The sequence below is a fragment of the Coturnix japonica genome, chromosome 4 (assembly GCF_054131305.1).
Source record: "Coturnix japonica strain WE chromosome 4, WE-NBRP24, whole genome shotgun sequence".
Taxonomy (NCBI): domain Eukaryota; kingdom Metazoa; phylum Chordata; class Aves; order Galliformes; family Phasianidae; genus Coturnix; species Coturnix japonica.
The window spans coordinates 69,966,347-69,986,337 of NC_140666.1; the positions used below are offsets into that span (position 1 = coordinate 69,966,347).

The 19,991-nt window shown below is 39.6% G+C and overlaps 1 protein-coding gene across 8 annotated transcripts in view; it reads left to right on the plus strand.

Moving 5' to 3' along the window:
- The first annotated feature begins 1,175 nt into the window (after positions 1-1,175).
- The window catches only part of ATP8A1 (ATPase phospholipid transporting 8A1), an 84,412-nt gene continuing 65,596 nt past the window's right edge, over positions 1,176-19,991 (plus strand). For 3 of the 8 annotated variants that reach the window (XR_014945457.1, XM_015862437.3, XM_015862439.3), the window contains exons 1-7: positions 1,176-1,589; positions 11,111-11,225; positions 12,506-12,605; positions 13,733-13,831; positions 15,716-15,761; positions 18,756-18,796; positions 19,700-19,773. Coding sequence is in view for 6 of the 8 variants with exons in the window: in XM_015862437.3 (XP_015717923.2) it covers positions 1,541-1,589; positions 11,111-11,225; positions 12,506-12,605; positions 13,733-13,831; positions 15,716-15,761; positions 18,756-18,796; positions 19,700-19,773 (524 nt within the window). In the remaining 2 variants the exon portion in view is untranslated. Of the gene's footprint in view, positions 1,590-11,110; positions 11,226-12,505; positions 12,606-13,732; positions 13,832-15,715; positions 15,762-18,755; positions 18,797-19,699; positions 19,774-19,991 lie in introns of those variants that run through there. The other 5 variants (XM_015862436.3, XM_085545481.1, XM_085545482.1 and 2 more) reach the window with 3 other exon arrangements.

The window sequence follows — 19,991 nt, forward strand, 5'->3', positions numbered from 1 at the left end:
ATTAGATTTTGGCTGAAGGTTTTCACTGAGAGGCTGGTGAGGTACTGGAACAGGTTGCCCAGAGAGGCTGTGGATGCCCCATCCTTGGTGGTGTTCAAGGCCAGGTTGGATGGGGCCCTGGGCTAACTGATACAGCAGCTGGCAATCCTGCCTGTGGTAGTGGGGTTGGAACTTGGTGATCCTTGAGATTCCTTTCAACCCAAGCCTTTCCATGTTTCTGTATGAGCTTAGTGAGGTTCATTCTGGTTGCAGCCTTTTAACAACTGCGTATCTGCTGTGAATTGTGAAATTAAAAAACATAAGGACCTTCACCAGGTTCTTTGCTCATTTATGCTGAGTTTTATGGCTATGTGTCTACCTATGGCTGACTGTAGAGTATTCCTTCAAACTGGATGAGTGTGCTCTCTCCACGTGTTTTATTTTTTCCATTAAAAATAGCATGAAAATAAATATTTCTACCATCTTTGTTCATGGTTCAGGAGAAAAAACGCAAAAACACAAATCAAACACGCTGCTGCAGAGGATGATGTAGAAGACTATTGTCTTTTATGAACAGCCTCCAGCAGACTTGACAGCCTTTTGAAAAACAACGTTTATTTCCCAACGCAGTCTCCTATGAAAGGCAACATCCCCCTTTCCTTGCATCTGAGCTATATATCACGCCCAGCTGTGATGGATGCAGATCATAAGCGTGCCGAGACCCACGGTTCCAAACCCCACCACCGTTCCTATTTATTCCGTGCTCACGCAGCGCGGGCGGCAGCTCGCACCGAGGCAAGGCACGACGCGCCGCAGACACATTCCCTGCCTGTTGCGGTCGCACAAAACGAATGTCACGTTAACAGCCCGACAGCGAAGATGCGGCTTCAGGCACCTGCAGCTGGGAGCTCCTTTTCGCCAACCCACGCAGGCAGGGCGCTTCACATCGCGCAGTTCGCTGTCAAACTGCGGCATGGCGAATGGTGATTAAAAAAAAATAGAGAGCTGGGCGAGAAGCCCCGGTGATTTCTCATGGGGCCGGTCGGTCCGGCACCTCGCCCCATAACATTGTCCTCCTGGGAGCTGATCCGCACCACCACCGCCTCCCCGCCCGCTCCAAGGCCGAGCCCCGGGGGCAGGACGGAGCCACCCCGGAGCGCGGGCAGCGGCCCAAGGCTCGGCACGTTCCATTCCCCTCGCAGCGCGGGGGGGGGTGAGCTCCGGAGCCCCTGCGCTCGTCGGAGAAGGGAGCACGAAGCGGCTCGTCGCGCCGCTCCTCGCCTGGGCGCATCCAGCCGGCACGGCCGACCCCGCGGGGGCGGCGGGCGGTGGTGGAGGACCGCGGGCAGAGGAGGAGGGAGAAGACGGGGCGGAGTTAGTAGGTTCCGGAGGGGCCGGCGGGTGATCTGCGCTGTCGGAAAGCAGCGGCGGCGCTTGCGGAGGGAGGCGCTGAGCCCAGTGCCTTCGGCGCCGCAGCCCCGCCGCTCAGCGCGGCCCGGGGCCCGGCTCACGCCGCGGCGATCCGACGGGCGGCGGGGACAGGGGCAGGTGCAGCGCGGCGATGCCGGCGGTGCAGAAAACGGTGTCGGAGATCCGCTCCCGCGCGGAAGGTAAGTGCCGCCCGGCGCCCGCCTTCCCCCGGCCTCACGGAGGGACGGCGCTCGGCTCGCCAGGCTCCCGGCCGCCCGGAGCCGGGATCGGGGGGCGGAGGCGGTCGGCGGGGGCCGCCCGGCTGCGGCGGTGGTCGCGGGCCGCGGCCGAGCGGCGAGCGTTGGGGCGCGGTGCCGCCGCTGTGCTTTCCGGGCGGTGTCGCGTTGTGCGCTTGTCATTGTCTCCGGCAGAGCCGCCTGCAGCACCGCGGGGAGCGCGGCGTGCCCCGTGCCGGGCACCGGAGCTTCTGTCCTGGGGTTCAGCGGGAACGCCTCCCTTATGGGCTGTGTCTGTGCGCGCTGATCGTCGGAAGTAACCGCTTCCCGTGCGAGTGTGAAATAACAGTGCAGAAGCAGCAGAAGGTTGGGACAGCTGATGGCTCCCACGCTGCCCAGGGAGGTTGTGGATGCCCCGTCCTTGGAGGTGTTCAAGACCAGGTTGGACGGGGCCCTGGGCAACCTGATCTAGTAAATGTGTATGTTTGGTGGCCCTGCCAGGCAGGGGGGTTGGAACTACATGATCCTTGAGGTCCCTTCCAACCCGGGTCATTCTGTGTATTGGCTGTGGCACCGCGGTGACCCGTACCTCCTGAGGCAGGTGTGCTGCCCTTAGTCCTAGGGGCTGTGTTGGAGTCAATCGAAGATATATCGGGCCATTGCAGCTGGTGTGGAGGCCGTGAGGGGAAGTAGCAGCTTTCTCCCTACATATTCCTTCCTTCTTCCAAGCAGATTACTTCTTTTTATTTGATATGTATGTGTATGTTTGTGCCCCAGCAAGAGTGTGAAGAATAAATATCGTAAATAGGCAGTTCCCTTCTCAGTCTTATCTGTTTCAACCATCCTGCGTGCCTTTCTCCTCTGTGCTTTTCATGGAGAGCTTGCTTTGTTTGTAGCAGCTTACCTCTTACTTCCTAGGCAGTGTGAGCTGGCCAAGAGAGCAGAGAAGAATATAACCTTCTGAGAAGCAATGGAAAAGATGCATGCCTCCAGGGGCACTTTAGAAATGTGCTTACAAGCAGAGAGGCTGTGCTGCTGTACCCACAGTAATTAGAAGATGCATACAGTGATACTAGCAGAGTATACACTCAGTGCTGAATTTCAGTCCGTTGCCAGTTCTTCTTTTCAAGTCAATTGCTTTTCCACTGAAAGCTTAGAATCAGCGTTTCCAGTTTATTTGCTCTTGCTTTAAGGTGGCAAAACTACAGCAGTGTTTAAGGATTGTTAAATGACCAAATGCGGTCCCTAAAAGCGAGTGTTTGTTTAAGAAGTATGGGTGCAGTCAAAGGAAAAAAAGAAATCCCGCTTATTTGAATATTGTTCATGGTTGGATGACTGCAAGACAGCTGAATACAGGGATTAATAGGTTTCTCCAAAATACCTTTGTTTGGTCTGTAAATATGTATATGTAAATATTCTTTTAAGAAATATAACTTTTGGAAGATGATGTGATGGCTTTTCATCATAGCAGACTCATTACTACCTTATACTGTGCTTTAATGTATGGTACATTACTCAAAGGTCACATAAAAGTGATGATTGTCATTTAAAATCTGTGCTTCTGATCTGAGATTAATGTGAACCTTACTAGAACATTTTGTTCCTATTCAGTTCATTCACAATGTCAGCAGGTCTTTTAGTTTCTTTTTTCCTCCTTTTCCAGACTTGATGTACTTGGACTGTGTGGCCTGTGTTTGTAAACAGTGATGCATAAGGAAATGTTACCATATCTTAAGAGACTTCTGAGTTCTATAATGTGGGTGTCATCCTTGCCTCTTGAAAGTGATATAAAGTAGCACTACAATCGTAGCTGTGGCCATGGCAGGAGTCTGTTTTGGTAAGCACTGTGCAGAGTAGAGACAAGGCTGCCTTCTGAAACCTACCCCAAAGCTTTACCTGCAGCACAGAGTAGGAAGCACTTGGTTAATGACAAAGTTGCTGTCCATTCTGTGTAACGCTCTGCTTATACTGCATTCACAAAGAGCAGTTTTCATAAGTGCTGTTACAGCACAGGCCGTGCCTTAGAATAGTCAAAGACTTGAGGGGATGTGGTAGACAAGCTAATATTGCTTCCTTTGTTCTAGAATTTCTTTGTTGTGTGTTAAAACCTCATTTTCCTCTCCTGTCACTGCAGCAAGTAATTTCTGCCTCAGAGACCTTTTCCATGGATCATGAGTTACCTTATCAGTCTGGACTGCCTTGACATCATCTCAGAACTGAGCTCACTCTGGCATAAAGGGATAATAATATCGCTATTAGAAAAAATTGGCTGCTGTGCCAAGATGAAAAGAACTCAGACCTGTCAGAATAATGCACGTGTGCCATTCCCAGTCATAGAAGATGGAATGCTATGGTCTGTATATTACTACAAAATAAAAACTACAGGCATTTTAACATCTGTAAGACAACATGTAATTTGCATGGAGAACAGAATTTGGTTAAAACACAGCTAATGTTTTGGTGGTATTCTTCCATACCTTATCAGCCACAAAGAGCACAAGATCCTGAAAAGCAGTCAAGTTTACAAACTCTTTTTAAATAAATTTTGTGTCTAGTGTCCTTCTTGTAAAGAAAACCTGCGATTCACATTAGGCAATGCTACACTTGTGCAGAATTGGTTTGTGTACCAGTGAAGTCTCGCTCAAGATATAGAAGATCTGGTCCTCCTAAACACATTGCAGAGATTTCCTAAATGGTTTTTCATTGCCAATAATCATAACTCAGAATCTTAGCTGGGCTTCAGGTGTTTAGTATGACAGAAACAACATCTGTGTCTTGTATTCTGCAGTTGCAAAACACATGGGGAAATCTTTGAGTGTACTTATACCCATGCAGTTAATATATGCATCTGCTAAATAATATGAAATACAATAATTTGGAGATATATATATAAATAAATATGTACTTTCTGGTAGAGCGGTGTTGGTATTGGCAGTTTTTATTAGGTGTCTCTAAACTTCTGAAAATATGAATGTTGCTCCAAAAGTAATGCCTCCTATTTTATTATGGTGGCCCACAATGTCAGAGACAGGTGTTGGTGGTGTGGCAGTACAGTTTCAACCTTTCTGCCAATATTCCATTACATTTTAGTGATGTGTGACAGATGGCAGTAGAGGAGGAGTCTGACAAAATAGCATCATACATGGAAGAGCATATGAAGCAAAGATGTGTTGCTGATTTCCTCTATGTGGAGAAATTGGCACCCACCAACACTCATTGACACTTACTGAATGCTTATGGAAATCAAACATTGGATGTGAGCACTGTGAGGCAGAGGGTGGTGTGTTTCAGCAGTAGCAACAGTGACATGAAAGACATCCTGGACTTCCATGCACAAGTGTCGCTTCACAAAATGAAGATCATCTCGATCAGGTTATCTGCTTGAATCAGCAAATTACAACCAGGGAACTGTGTATGGAGCTGAGTGTCAGCTGGCTGTGAATGGTGATAATAGTTTTGAAATACTGCGAAGTTTGCACAAGGTGAGTCCCATGAGTGCTTAGACAGGAGCAGAGAGAGCACTGTATGCAAATTTGTCTGTATCTGTTGTACCACTATGAGGCTGGAGGTGACATTTTCCTGGATCTCATCATTACTGGTGACAAGAGGTGGTGTCACCTCTAGGAGCTAAAGTCAAAATGGCAGTCTGTGGAAAGATGGCACGACCCTTATTGGATAAAGTTATGTATACTTTTAGGATAGGAAAGGATCTAGATTTCTTGGAACCCAGATAAAACATCTGATCTGATTGCTTCATCATGCTGCTGACTAAACCAAAGGCTTGAACTTGCAGAGTCAGGCCAGAAAAGAAGATAACTTTACTCTTGCAGCATAGTAATGCCAGCCCTCATACCAGTTTGAAGACTGTGTAACATTTTCTTAGCAATTATGCCATCATAGCAACATTGGAAACAGCAGATCTCCTTCACTGGTGCAGATTTTAATGACTCTTGTTCATCACTGGTGAAAATGCATAGCTAACATTTGTGACTGTATTGAAAAATAGTGTTTTATAACTAAGAATCTGCTCTGTCTAATAGTGTTACCATGCCCTTTGTATCTGTTGTAGTTTCCATGGCAATAAATAGGAGGCATTACTTTCAGGGCAACCTACATAGAAGCATTAATGCTTTCCTTTGTGCATTGATGGATTTCAGTGAACTATCTTGGATGGTAGAGAAAGCACAGAAATTTTTGAGGTGCTGTTGTGCTGTCTGCCAACAACGTTAATAGCAGTTTCATAGTAGGAAAGGCAAATGCCCACATGAGAACTAGGTGAAGCTGAACTTGTGTAAGATGTGATGACTTATGTATGAAAAGCACCATTATTTTGAAATTACATAGTAGTCATCAGATCATTTTCAGCACTGTCCGTTCTTGTGATACTTAATATGTCTTCAGGTGTTTCTACTTCTGGACTATGTGATTGCATAGCATTTTAACAGACATAATGCTTGTTATTGGTACTTTTTCCTGACAAGCGTGTTTTGCAGTCTATGTTGAGATTCCCAGTGCCTCAAAAGTGGAAAATTTGGGTCCAGTCGCAGTGCAGCCTTGGCAGCCTCAGCAGCAGTAGGTCAGAGCAGCTCATTGCAGTTGCAGTTCCCTTCTGTTCTTTGACTCCTCAGAGGTGCAGAGGTCAGGTTCTCAGTGCTAGTTCTCTTATCAAAGTTTTATTGTGGCAGTGTGACACACTTTTTCAGTCTCACTGGCTCTTTTTGAACTGTGCTGTGTTCTCTGGGAATGTGAGTTAGCGTACTTGCTAATGTAAGAGTTCTTGGCTAAAGAACCAAGCTTTCAAAGCTTTAGAATGCCTTACTTTGAAAATAAAATGTTTTAAATCATTAAGTGTATTAAAATGGTTCTTTTGATTTCAGTTAGGTGGTTGGGGTTTTTTCCTTCCCTTTCTTTCCGTGGCACAATTCATCTTTGCTTACCTTCCATCTATTTCTTCATTTATGTGAAGGATAAATTGGATTCACATACTTTTTTTTTTTTTTTTTTTTTTTTTGTACAGAGTTTAGAATTTATTGTTGTTATTTTAACTGCTAATTTAGAGACTTTACTACCAAGTGTGGTTTTGAAAGAGGCCCTGCAAATACGGTGTTGCAGAACGTAGTTGTCCCTTGTGAAGTTTTGTTGGGAAGCAAAACATGGTCCTTAATGGGTTCTCTTAGTGGAGAAAGGCCAAATTGATTGTTAGGCTTTTTTGTTGTTATTTCATTGGTTATTTATTTGGGTTTTATTGTTGTTGAAGATGTTATCATTGACTGGAAAAACTTAAAATATTTATTCCTTACACTTTTTACTATGAACTTCTTTCAGGTGTTTTATACCCTGACAAAGGACAGCCATGTCTTCATATTCTCAGAATTACCAATGACTTTCTCTGATTTTTTCTTGCCTTTTCCCACTGTCGTGTGTATAATACTTCAGTTCCTTAAAAGGAAATCCTCTATCAAAATGTGTTATTTATACAACATTGAATGAAATTTATACTTTTGTGTTTATTCATCAATAGCTTCCACATTCTGCATTTTGCTAGCAAATAACTTTGGAGTGCAGAACAAAACACTAATTTTACTTAATGCAGCAGTTTTGCAAACCAACCTTTAAATTGGAGTAATAATTACTTTCTTTTGATATTGAAGCACATCTTTATAGTTTTTGATGCTACTGGGTCATAAATTTAAATTTTAAAAAATCAAAATATGTTATCAGAAAATCTGTTTCTGATTATGAAATGGAAATTAGTTTTAAAACATGCAATTTCTGCATAATAAATCAGAGTATATGGCTTGTTGGTATTTCCAGTTATTCTTTTAATAGCTGGCTTGCAAATGTTTTCGAGTCAGCTGCTTTTCTGTCAGTGGGGGCACATGAGAATGTGTGTCATAGAATCTGTCTGATAGTTTTCTGGTTAAATAACAGTGGTGTTACATGCTAATGATTGATGAAGAAGATGAGGAGTCTTACGGTGTATTTGTTCTTTCTAAATGCCAGGTTTTACATAGAGCAGTGTGACGTTTCCTGTTTGAAGTGTGATAATTGCTGCTTTGTTCTTGGTCACTGTAAGACTTCAAAATTATTACTGTGTATTATTACCTTAGTATTTGTTGTGTCCTTAGATAAGAACCAAGGAAGAGTGATGATGCCTTTAATTTTAGGCCCTGGGACAATGCTTCCCTGAACCCTTAGCATGATGAACAAACAAGGTACAAGTTCAGTCAGTGTCAGTTTTGACGTCTGTAACACAGTAATAATTGCATACTTTTAAGGAAGGAGATTAGAACGATTGCTTCATCTTAGGTCCTTACTCATCATCTTCACGGTATTTTTTTCATTATCAGATATTTGTAACAGCTTTGACGCCTTGATACTGACTGTGTGTCTTGTAGTTTTTATCTTTCCTGTCTGGATACCTGTCTGGTTTTTCTATACCTTCTTCACTGTCATCTTTCTGAACATTTGGATCACTGTTGTTCTCTTGGAATCTTATAATGAATTACAGGAGAGCAGCCATCTTTAATTCTTGCTAGTTTGTTAACTGCATCTTTGAAAACCACCTTTGCTGTTTTCACCAGGAGTTGATCTGATGGATGTGCTTCCCTTTGTTCTTCTAATTACTTTCAGACAACATTTTGAGATGGGCATCTACGTATCTGATTAGTGGGCTGACTTCTTCACTCAAACTGGTTTGGTGCCAATGGGTTCTTGCTCTTCTTGAGGAAGAAATAAAGCACTTAGTGGCTTCCTTTTGACATAAAAGTCAGCTTTTATGAAACCTGCTGCACTGAGGCTTTAGGCAGCAGCTGAGCTCTAATCCATAAATTTTGTTTTAAAATGTCCTAGAATTGTAGCTCTTAAAAGTCTGGTGTGATTTATTGCAGTTAGACTTCAGTTTGTGAGTGTAGTTTGATCGATGTCCTACTTTGTGTTTTAGTGCCTGACATTATGTGGGGCCATTTGAATTCCGACAACTTGTTGCCAAATTTTGTATTTACCTAATATAAATAAAACATAGTGTAGATATGCAGGTCATGTTTGAAAGAATGGCTGTGATTAAGTAGAGCTTTTGATGACTTAATCTGTTTATACTAAATGAGTATGGATGAGATGGGGAGGAAACTGGAAATACTCATCATTTTCTGAAGATGCAAAATAGAAACCAACTGTGATTCAAATGGCTGCATCATGTAGATAAAAGCCCATTCACTCTCAAAGTGATAATTGCAGAGATCCAATATCTTGTGAAATTTGTGAAAAATTTCACCTACAAAATATAATATATAGGCTTGGGGGGGAGGAGATGGAGTTCTGGACTTGGCCTGTATAGCACGTGGGCTGTGTCCCTGAAGACATTTGGTGCACATAGAGCACAGAAATGGTGCCTGGGGTGGTGTTTGCTGTACAGATGTGCAGCAAAGAGTTTTCTTTGACTTCAGGCAGCTCTGAAAAGGAGCAGCTTCCTGGCAAGAAAAGCTTGCTGCATTTTTAATCTGCTGAAAGGCATCTCTTGTTAACCCAAGCAAACACTAGCTGCAAAGGGGCTGAAACCTGCATGTGCTAACACTTGAAGTTCTTGGGCATACAGTGAGAGCAAGAGGTGATGCTAGCATTCCAAAGGGTGATGTGCTGTAAAGAGACGGCAGTGTGGGAGAGAGTAGGATGAAGCAGACCTTTGTCAAATGCTAGATTAGGATTTCAACACTTTTATTTTCTCTTGCGTTCTTTCTGATAGTCATAGACACAAATGAGGAAGAAAAGGTGTACCTCCTTGATACTTAGTATCATGATTATAACCATGTGACTCAGTGTGTACTTGTGGTGATTGAAAAGTTCATGCTCTTTAAGTTGTGCCTGTGTCAAGTTGTTTTATGGCTGTACGTGTTTATGGAGCTGTGTGCTGCAGGTCCTGCACAGCTGGTTGTTTCTGTGATGGGGAAGGGGTTGCCTCTCTAAGAGTCACTAATGAAAGGAGAAGGAGATGGATTGCTTAGTCTGCTGTATGTGTTCGTGAGGTTCCTCCAGGCAAAGAGTGGTGTACAGGTCCCTTGGGTGGGCCAAGTCTATTAGGCTTGCCCCAGAGGGTGTTCTTGAGATGTTTACTGAAGCTTGACTGGAATTGTTGGATGTGTGCCTTTCACTGGAGAGCTGGAAGGAAGGAAGTGAATTCCAATGAGTGAACACAGTAGTGGGAATTTCCTTTGTAATAATATCAGGAACTTCACGTCCCTGATATTGGTGGGAAAGTCTGGAGCAAGAAAGATTTACCTTGGTGGAGGAGGATCAGGTTCAGAAACTCCTAACAGGAAATAGGGCAGTGCTTGGATGTATCCCTGGGTGCTGAGGGAGCCAGCTGATCACAACAGTAGGCCACCCCCAGTTACCTATGAAGGGTTGTGCTGGTCTGGGGTGGTCCCCGAGGACTAGAAGAATGTAATTCCTTTAACCGTAGGATAGGCTATTTTGGTTTTCTGCCTTTGTATAGGTTGTAACAATGAATTTTCTCTGAGTATTTCTCAGAAAAGATTATTCATGCAAGTAGAACTGGCGAGTCGCTTTTATTTAAGACAGCTATACTAGACATCTGCTTTTTGTGTTTAATTTCATTTTTCAGGCATATTCTCAGTGAACTGTTTTTCTGCCATTTAGATTAACTGTAAAGTTTTTCCAAGCTTTTGGTAGGAATTTTTCTTCTGTATTTATCCTTATGAAAACTCTAATGGCTGCACTACTGTAGTTGTGTAACAGTTCAGTTTAAAAGAGGAACATAGGAGAAATGGTGCTATATGTTTATTGGGAAGATAACAGGAAAACCGATCAAGAAGAATTGCATAAGTTGTATGAATGCCCCTTTAAATTTTTCTTTTTCCTTTAAATTCAGCAACAAGCAGTGTTAAATTTTGCATGCAAAACTGGAAACTAATCTGTTGAATGGTCTGTATGCAAAGCGGAGATCTTCTGAGTTAATGATACTTATTTGACAGATAACTACTTTTTCATCAGTTATATTACAGTATAGTACTGAACTTCTTTTCATATGTTAGTGTTCATTTATTTCTTATGATATCTTCTTTTTAAAACAGTTGTTTGCCCCAGTACCAGGGGCACTGAAGAAGTGAAAGAGGTTGTCGATCACAGACCATAGTTCATTCCATTTTTCCTTGAAGCCGCACAAGCTATTTGAGTGCACTCATTAATTCAGTAGATTATTGTTCATTATTGTAGCTTTACGAGGCTTCTTGACCGTATTATTTTATCTTCATATCTAATCACCAATGTGCTCTAAAACACTATTTTTTAAATAAACATTACCTGTTACTGTAAGAAACACAAATAAATTGAGTTCACATTCAGAATAGATGTGGGATCTTTTGGTCATGAAGTGCCCTAAATCCTGTATATATTTGTATGTGTACATTTGCTTATACGTATTTTAAAAAATCCTTTTTCTTTCTTTCTTTCTTTTTTTTTTTAAACAGGCTATGAGAAGACAGATGATGTTTCAGAGAAAACTTCTCTGGCTGATCAAGAAGAATTGAGAACTATATTCATCAATCAGCCCCAGTTAACCAAATTCTGTAATAATCATGTCAGGTATTAAATTATATTTTTCTTAATGCAATGGATTTCATAAGGTTGGGGAGATGTTCTGTACTTAAACAAGTGTAAGGCAGACAAAAAGCTGAATGTTCAAAAGTTTTGTGTTGAAAGTTTTGTTAAGTACACAAGAATTAACTATATTTCATTATTCCAACACTTAGAATTTCACTTTATAACCAATACTGAGCAGGAGTTGTTTGTTTTGTTTTCTTTTAAAGGTAAACTTTCCACTTGATGAAGGATGTAGCTTTTCTTTTAACGAATATAGAATCATAGAATGCTTTGAGTTGGAAGGGACCTTTAAAGGTTGTCTCACACAGCTCCCCTGCAGTGAACAGGGACACCACAGCTAGATCAGATTGCCAAAGGACTGATCTGGCCTTGCCTTGGCTGTATCCAGGGATGGGGCATCAACTATATGTTTGGGCAACACCACCTCACCACTCTCATTATAAAAGACGTTTTCCTTGTATGCAGCCTAAATCTACACTCTTTAGGCTTGAAGCAGTTTTGCCCTGTTCTTTCACCACAGACTCTGCTAAAGAGACTGTCCCCTTCTTTCCTGCAGTACCCCTTTAGTTTAGACAATGAAAAATTGGAAAATTGTACATTATTGAATATTGTAGTTTTATTAGTTTCTTAAATGCACCATTTAAATATTGTTAAGCCCATGTTTCTTTAGTCTTCAGTGTGCATTGAGTCACAAAGATTCCTACATGAAACAGAAGCTCCACAACTCTTCAGTTTTGATGTCGCACACTTTTCGTTATGGTAGCTCAACTGGTAATCCTTTCACCAAGAATTTTTCTACAATTGAGGCATGGTGCAGAGCTGATCACCAACTGTCTGCCATAGTTAGCTGGGAAGGGTATTGTTCTGGAGTGTAAGATCTGTGAGCTTAGATCCTGTCCTAATTCCTCAGGGCAACCACTTCCCTGCTTCCTACTTCTCTTTTTTTTTGTTTGTTTGTTTTGTTTTTCCTCCTCATTTCCTGTAACAAAGTCACAGCAGAGGTGACAAGGAAACTTCTTGCCTCAAAACTGAAGTACAGAATGGCTTCTGTGGGTGATGGGCTCTTTTCTTGGGTAGCTAGTTTGTAGAAGTCTGTAAAAGTCTTCAAGATTCTCTTTTAAGCAAAACCAAATCTGTTTGCTATCACAGAAATGAGAGAAGATTCTGTTATATTTGAAAGCTTGCATAACTGAGAGGGAAGGAATACATTTGATTTTTTTCATATTGTAATAATAGTACATGTTTTTGTCTTTTTGTCATAGCACTGCAAAGTACAACATTATCACATTCCTGCCAAGGTTCCTTTATTCCCAGTTCAGAAGAGCTGCCAATGCATTTTTTCTTTTTATTGCATTACTTCAGGTAAGAGCATCAGTAAGTAAGCAGGAGTAACAGATAAAGGGTACTGGCACCAGATTACAATGTGGTGCCTCTTTGATTTCATATTTTGCCTGGAAAATAATGTGCCATTAGAATGGGGATGTGTAGGCACATGTGTGTCTAGAAATGAAAGAGAAGAAATTACTGGAGTAGTGTTGGATGCTGTTGCCCTGTAGCTGACAGAAAGCTGTCCATTAAATTTCTGCTGGGTTACCACATAGTTGCTTTAAAATATAATCTAGGGTACTGTTGAAAATAGATGTACATTCATCTTATTCCAAGAAGCACAGCATATATACAATAACATTGTATTTTCAGATACACAGTGTAGTGATAGAAAAAATAAATCTGTAATAAATAACATTGGCTGTTTTTGTAAACCTTTTATGATAAATTGAGGATGTGTTCTAACAGCACTGAGGCACTACTTACTACTCCACTTTTTCTACAAAATCTGATTGTAGCCATGTGGGTGGTGTTGCCTGTTCTAAATGTATTAAGGCAGGAATACTCTTGTGGTAAATTGCTGCTGCCACTAACAGCTCTAGTCAATATGAAGATAATTACAGATGGTTATGAATATGTATCGCATAAGTAGCTGCATCCTCTCAGTATTTATTCTACATACACATTCACTTGCATCGTCTGTGCACTTACTTGCTTAGCACAAACAGATCTCTTAGGTTTGTGTAGTTTTTTTTATATTTGTCTATTAGTTTAGTAGTAAAATACAAAATATCTTCTTGAAATTTAAAATACCTTGGAGCTGCGTCCAGTCTCTTAGATGAAACTGAAAAAAATTGATGGTATTTTATGAATATGTGTTTAAATTTTATTTGAACCACACAAGATGAAGGTGAATATTCTGGAGACATTAAAACCTCTGAAAGTAACTACTGAACGCCACTCAAGTTAAAATGGTTTGCTGTATCAGCTTTGTTTGATTCTAAGACAGCACCCCTCATTGGAAATGATCAGTACCTTGTCTGAGTAACGACCCTATTTGTCATCTCTGTGTTTTTCAAGAAAAGTTGAAAGTTCTACTTACTGTGTTAAAAATGTTTTTAACCAAGAATTCAAGCACAATTTTTTTTCTCTCTTTTTAATAGCAAATTCCAGATGTATCACCAACAGGCCGTTATACAACATTGGTCCCTCTCTTATTTATTTTAGCTGTAGCCGCTGTGAAGGAGATAATAGAGGATATTGTAAGTATTTAATAGCCATATTTAATAAATAATGATCAAATTTCATATAGATTATATTACCAAAAAAAACCACAGCCTTTTAAAATTATTATCTGTTGGGCCATTCTTGGTTTTTGGATGTTCTTGAAAGCTTATGAAGCTACTGATGTCAGAAGATGGAATCTTATAGAATGTGGTGTTAAAATTTGTGTGTTTAATATGTACAGGAGTGACAGTAACATGGGAATTCAGTGACTGCTTGATTGATTGTAGACAGGTTGCTCTCATTAATATAGTACTAGGTAATTAGGTAAAGTATGAGCTGGAGCCAAAACTAGTAAGTTCTACTAAATCCACAGCAGCATCTCAGTCTCACAACGTTCAGAATATTGCAATTTTGTCAAAGACTCAGCTAATGGGATGTTGGCAGCTACTGAATCTGTCAGAAGTTGAACTTATTTTTGAATAAAATAAGCTTTAAATAATTATTTGGGCAGGGAAAAAAGGTGTATTTTCTTCTGCCTTTAGTCCTTTATTCCCATTAATTATGCATTTGAGCTGGGCTTAAATTTTGTCGCTGAATGAGGTACTGGACTATAACATTTTCTATAAAACTTGAAGTAACAGCAAAGGTTTGGGGTTTTTTTTCACTACCTCCTTTCCCTGAAACAAGAGAGTGTGGATGGGTTTGTGTTCTGAGTTTATACTATTTGCTGCCCACTAGGCAGCTTCTCCTTACATGTCTCTGTTGCTTTCCATTTACATAAACAAAGTCCCTTTTAAAAAGCCATAAAATCAATTCACACTCTTTCAGATATTTTTAACTGTTCTGCTGTTAATGCTTACAGACTTGCACCATCTGTCAGTGTCTATGCAAATATAAAACTGAGGCTGCTGCTACTGTACAGAGTGTCCTTTTTAAAATTATCTCCCTCCTCTTTTACGTCATTTGTTTCCTTATGTCATTTGCTCTTTGCGATTAGAAGTGTTTAGTTTGGCATGAAGCAGAAGCCATGGTACAGGTCCAGGGTTATTTGTTTGTTTTTACACATATCAATTTTGAAAATAAAAGGTATTGATTCTAATTGCTACAGAATTGCCTAAGGGCAAGTCAAAACTTATTTTTTCCTTCTATTAATTCTCTATTAATTAATTAATTATATTAATTCTATTAATTGCCTCAGCATGTACGTACTTCCTATAGTTGCAGGAATATCTGTCCAACAGTGACAAGAGCACTTTTTTCCTTGGAAAGCTCCATAGTAAAATATTTAGCATGTTTTCCATTTTTCTTTTGTTTTAGTTATATTTTAATTTCTTTACTCAGTGAGAGAAATAATTATCTTTGCCTGATATTAAAGCAGGTTTAATTGGCTTTTCAGTTTATTACAATAATACTTTCAAGTGAATAACTAAGCACTTCCTTTTCTGGAGTGTAATCACAAGAAGTAGATGATGTTTGCAGCAGGCGTTATTCACAAACAGTATATGTTTTACATATATGCTTTAGAAGTATTAGCAAAACTTGTGACATGCAATGCAAGATTATTGACTGTTTCTAATTCTTTTTTTGCCCACCATAGCTCAAAAAGCAATTGAAATTAAACTGTTACTTTTCAAGTTGCAGGGAAGGACAAAGTTGTGTAGTTTAACTACATCACATCTTTGTACAAGGAATGTGTTCAAATACTGTTTGCTCAGATGAGAGACGTTTTAATAGGATACTATTAGCCTATTACAGAAAGTATGTAACTTTCCTGATGATCAAGAATATGCAAGTAATTAATAATTCTGTTCATTAAATGATTTAGTGCAAGCATTACAAACAAATGAGCATTACATCTCATGTGTGAAAGTTTTATCATGTCAACTGAAGTCTTTAATCAGTGTGCTTTTTTGATTCAGAAAAGGCATAAAGCTGATAATGCGGTGAACAAGAAACAAACTCAAGGTAGGAAACTTTTTAAAGCTTATTGATTGTGGTTGTGTGTTGGTTTTTTTGAAGTTTTTTGCAAATGTTGGTAATCAAACTGATGAATACATGGGGAAATGAGTTGGAAGTTGCGTGTGCAGTTTGTTTCTTTTTGAACTTGGAATTTAAACAGTTGAAATAACATCTTGCCGCCAGATTAGCCTTACACCCAGCTCTGGGACCTCCAGTCTGAAATATGGGCCTGTTAAATCAGGTCCACTGGAAGTCAGTGATGGCCATCAAAGGGCTGAAGCACCTCTCCTGTGAAGAAGGACTGAGGGAGCTGGTGTTGTTCAGCCTGGAGAACGGAAGACTTTGGGGAGACTTTAGTACATCAATCAGGGCTTATAGGAAAGATGTAGAGAGACTTTTTACAATGGCATGTAATGATAGGACCAGGATTAATGGTTTTAAACTGAAAGAGGACAGATTTAGATTAGACAAAAGTAAGAAGTCTTTCAATATGAGAATGTTAAGATGCTGGAACAAGTTGCCTAGGGAAGTTATGAATGCCCCATCCTTGGAAGTGATCAGAGCTAAGTTAGTTGGAACAAGTTTAAGCTAGTGCAGAACTCACATAAGCATAACACCGATCTTAGTTTACTCTTCAAACAATATGTAAGTGGTGTATCGTCAGAAGAGTAATTAAAAAGTAATTTTGTTTTCGTTTATTCAACAGTTCTATAACCTTAAAAATTAGAGATGTGCATAATATGCTATATATCCAGCTCCACCTTCAGTTGTCATTTAAACAAGGAGAATTGTTAATGTATCACTTGTGTATATATGGATTCTGTGCATGGACTTTCCTTCGTCTATCTGTTCATAAAAGACCATCATTATCTCAGCCTGAAGTAATTAACTTTCTAAATTTCAATTAGTGTTTTAAAAAAGCCTTTTACAGAGGATTTTGATTTATTAGGCTGTATTAGGGATGATATTATTTCCCCAAAATACATGTATAAATACTGGGACACGGTCATGCACACAGGTTTTGTGAAGCATATATTTTTGCACTGTATTAAATTATTCTTCTGTAGGGCAGATGGAGCATGCTTTTGAAAGCTGCTTGTTAGAGACAGCTGAAAAATGGGAGATAAGAATGAAATTCAGACTGCAGAAGACTTTATGGGGCAAGTAATCTATTACATGAAAAACTCACAGCAGTACCATTTTTTTCCCCTCCTTTGTAAGAAAAGGTGTCTAAATGGATGTTAGTTCATGTTAATTGCACTTAAAACCTTATTGGAGCAAGCTTGGGTAGAGTACTCTTAAGATTTCAGGTCTCTCACTGTGTTGTGACTCTGTTTACCTATGTTTGTGAGCCAATTTTAACTAGCTAGTGCAGAAAAGAAACCTGTCAAGAAAAGCTGATGATTTCTTTCCACTTAGTAGCTTAAACTGGCTAATCAGTGGGTCTGGGAAGCCAGCATGCATTAAGGGCACATAAAGCTATGCACTTTGCATTAGGTGAGTGCAGAGCAGGACCTTGCCTTTGCAATAGCAGTACTCTGTTAGTTCAGCTTGGCTGCATGCAAAACAGCCTTGGGATCTATTTCAGCAGTGAAAGTGCTTCTGCAGCTAGTTTTTAAGAAGCTCTTAGCTATGTCTGGCAGCTTATTTACATTTCAAGTGAGCAGAACTTCACTGTTAGTTATGCTACTGCTGAAATTTAGTCATGTGGATTGCTGCAAGGTGTGTGTGTGTTTTTTCCAACCCCTATCAGCTCTCTCATCTATTTTATACCATAGCCGCACAAACACTACTGCTGACACAAGGGGATAGATTAGGGTAGCTGGTTTCACAGTTACTGACTGTATTAAATTCCTTACTGTGCTAGTACAGTCAGTCCTCATTGTGGATCTTCAGTTTTCCCAGTGAAGGGAAATGGTTTGCTGGATAAGATTTGGTGTTATGTCCCAGCTGATAGTGAGATGGTCATGAAAATAGCATGCTTAATATCTGTAATGGAGACTGCTCCATTTACCATTGGCCCAAATGTATCAGGATTAATAAATCTAGGGGGAGGGGTAAGAGGATTAATCTCATAATAAGGAATTATTAAGCAGGTTAGTTGATGGCTTACAGAAATAGAGACATTCAAGAGGGGTCAGTTTGAACAGAACCCCAAGGAAGGTTTAGACATATGGATAGTATGCATTCCTAGATTTTGATCAATTCTTTTGAAGCATATTTCATAAGAACTGGATTTTTTGATCAGGTACTTGAATGAGAATCCAGGCAGTTTGAAAGCTGGAAGGCGTACTGAAAGAGAGCAGTCTCTTGTAGCTGTCTTAGTATTAATACCTGTCTATAAACTTTATCTTAATTTACTTCTTGCATATTAGTCTTCAAAAGCTTTGTAATTAATGACAATTTAAAAAGAAACAAAACATGTTTATTATTCCCTGAAAACATAATTTTGTCAATTACATGACAAATTAGCTCAATTTTTTTATTATTATTATTATTATTTTAATTGTAGTAACAAGTATTGCTCAACTTTAAAGTACAAAACCAGAGTAGTGGAGTGCAATATTAATATGTTTTTTGACATGCCAATAGTCTGGACAGCTGAATCCTGAGAAGCCTCTGGTGCCTTTTTTTTTTCGGTATGAATATCATTATTTAAAATGAGAAAAAATACGTTCCTGAATTGATGTTTTCCCCGTGATGTTTTTTACTTTGAAATTTCTCATTCCAATTACTAACTTACTTAGAAAACCCCACATTATTGTGCAATCTGTATCTGATTGAGCAAATCCTATAGAATTTTCTTAATTGTTTTAAAGTATGTTTCTATGCACAGTATAATTTAGATGCTTGACTGAAATTTACAGAACAAGGTATGCTTCAAATTGTTCTCTAATTGTACTCTATCTGAATGGCTTTTCAAAAGGAAAGTAACGCAGACTTGTGTACTGCACTTAGAGTGTGCAAACGGAGAATTATTCTTTTTGTTCTTTTTTTCAGTACTACGAAATGGTGCATGGGAGATTGTCCACTGGGAAAAGGTGTGTATTCATATTTTCAAAGTGACTTATAGAGCATAATACACATCTTCTCATATTTGCTTTATTTCTTCACATCTGTATCACTGATAAGAATTAACCAGTATATTGGGAAATGTATCATCTACTAAATTTTATTTTCCACTTGTTGTATTTATCTCTTACAATGTACTTTTCGGTCAAGTCAGTTTTGATGGTGTGAATCAGCCAAAACTTCTATTAGATGACAGCCCTTAAGTTCAGTTAAAAATCACCTAATTCATATGGTTAACTAGGGAGATTTTCCTTCTGGCAAAGCTGTACTTACCTTCGTATTATTTGGATAATACCTTAGTATTATTTGGAGTGCCAAGGAAGAAGCTTTCTTCTGGAAACAAGTTACTTGTTATGTCTGCAGAATTACTTCGGCTTAAAGCATAAGAACCTTAATTAGAGGAGGGGACTATTAGAAGTAACTTTCAGGGAGTAAATGTTGTACTGTCCACTTTATCTCTTACTTCTGTTGGTTTCCTCACCTGAAAACTTGAACAAAATTTCATCATCAGTAATGTAGAGGCAAGATTCAGTTTACAATTCTTATGAAATCTTTGCAGAAACCAGGTAAAAGGCTTTAGCAGGATGCAATAGAAATATGACCCTAGGGAGATTCATTTCTTCCTCAGTGTTCTAATAAAATATTTGTTACAATAACTAGCAAAAGTAAAGAATGCATAGCCAATATCAGGATTAGGCCTGTTAAAGAGATCTTCAATGAATTCAAGGGCTTTAAGTACCTAATACCTAAAGTGTTTTGAGTTCCTTGCAGTGTTTCTAGGAAATTCAGCAGGTTAAATATTTACTGTGCTTAAAACAAAGGGATAACATATTTTGTTTGAGACCATTAACCAATTCCCAGTTTTCTTTCAGGTAGATGTTGGAGATATAGTTATAATAAAAGGCAAAGAGTATATACCTGCTGACACTGTACTGCTCTCATCAAGGTAGAGATGCCCACTGATGCTTATAGTGTAGAGGCTGGTTTCTCTACCCTGCATTTATTTATTTACTAATTTATTTGTGATTGCTCCAAGGAAATAAGGAATAAACAAAAATGCTGCAACTCTTAAATGTAATCTTTTGTTTATTTAGGATTTTGTCATTCCAGACAGTGTTTCATTAAATTGTGTCAATAACTTCTCTCAAACTATACTGGCAATTC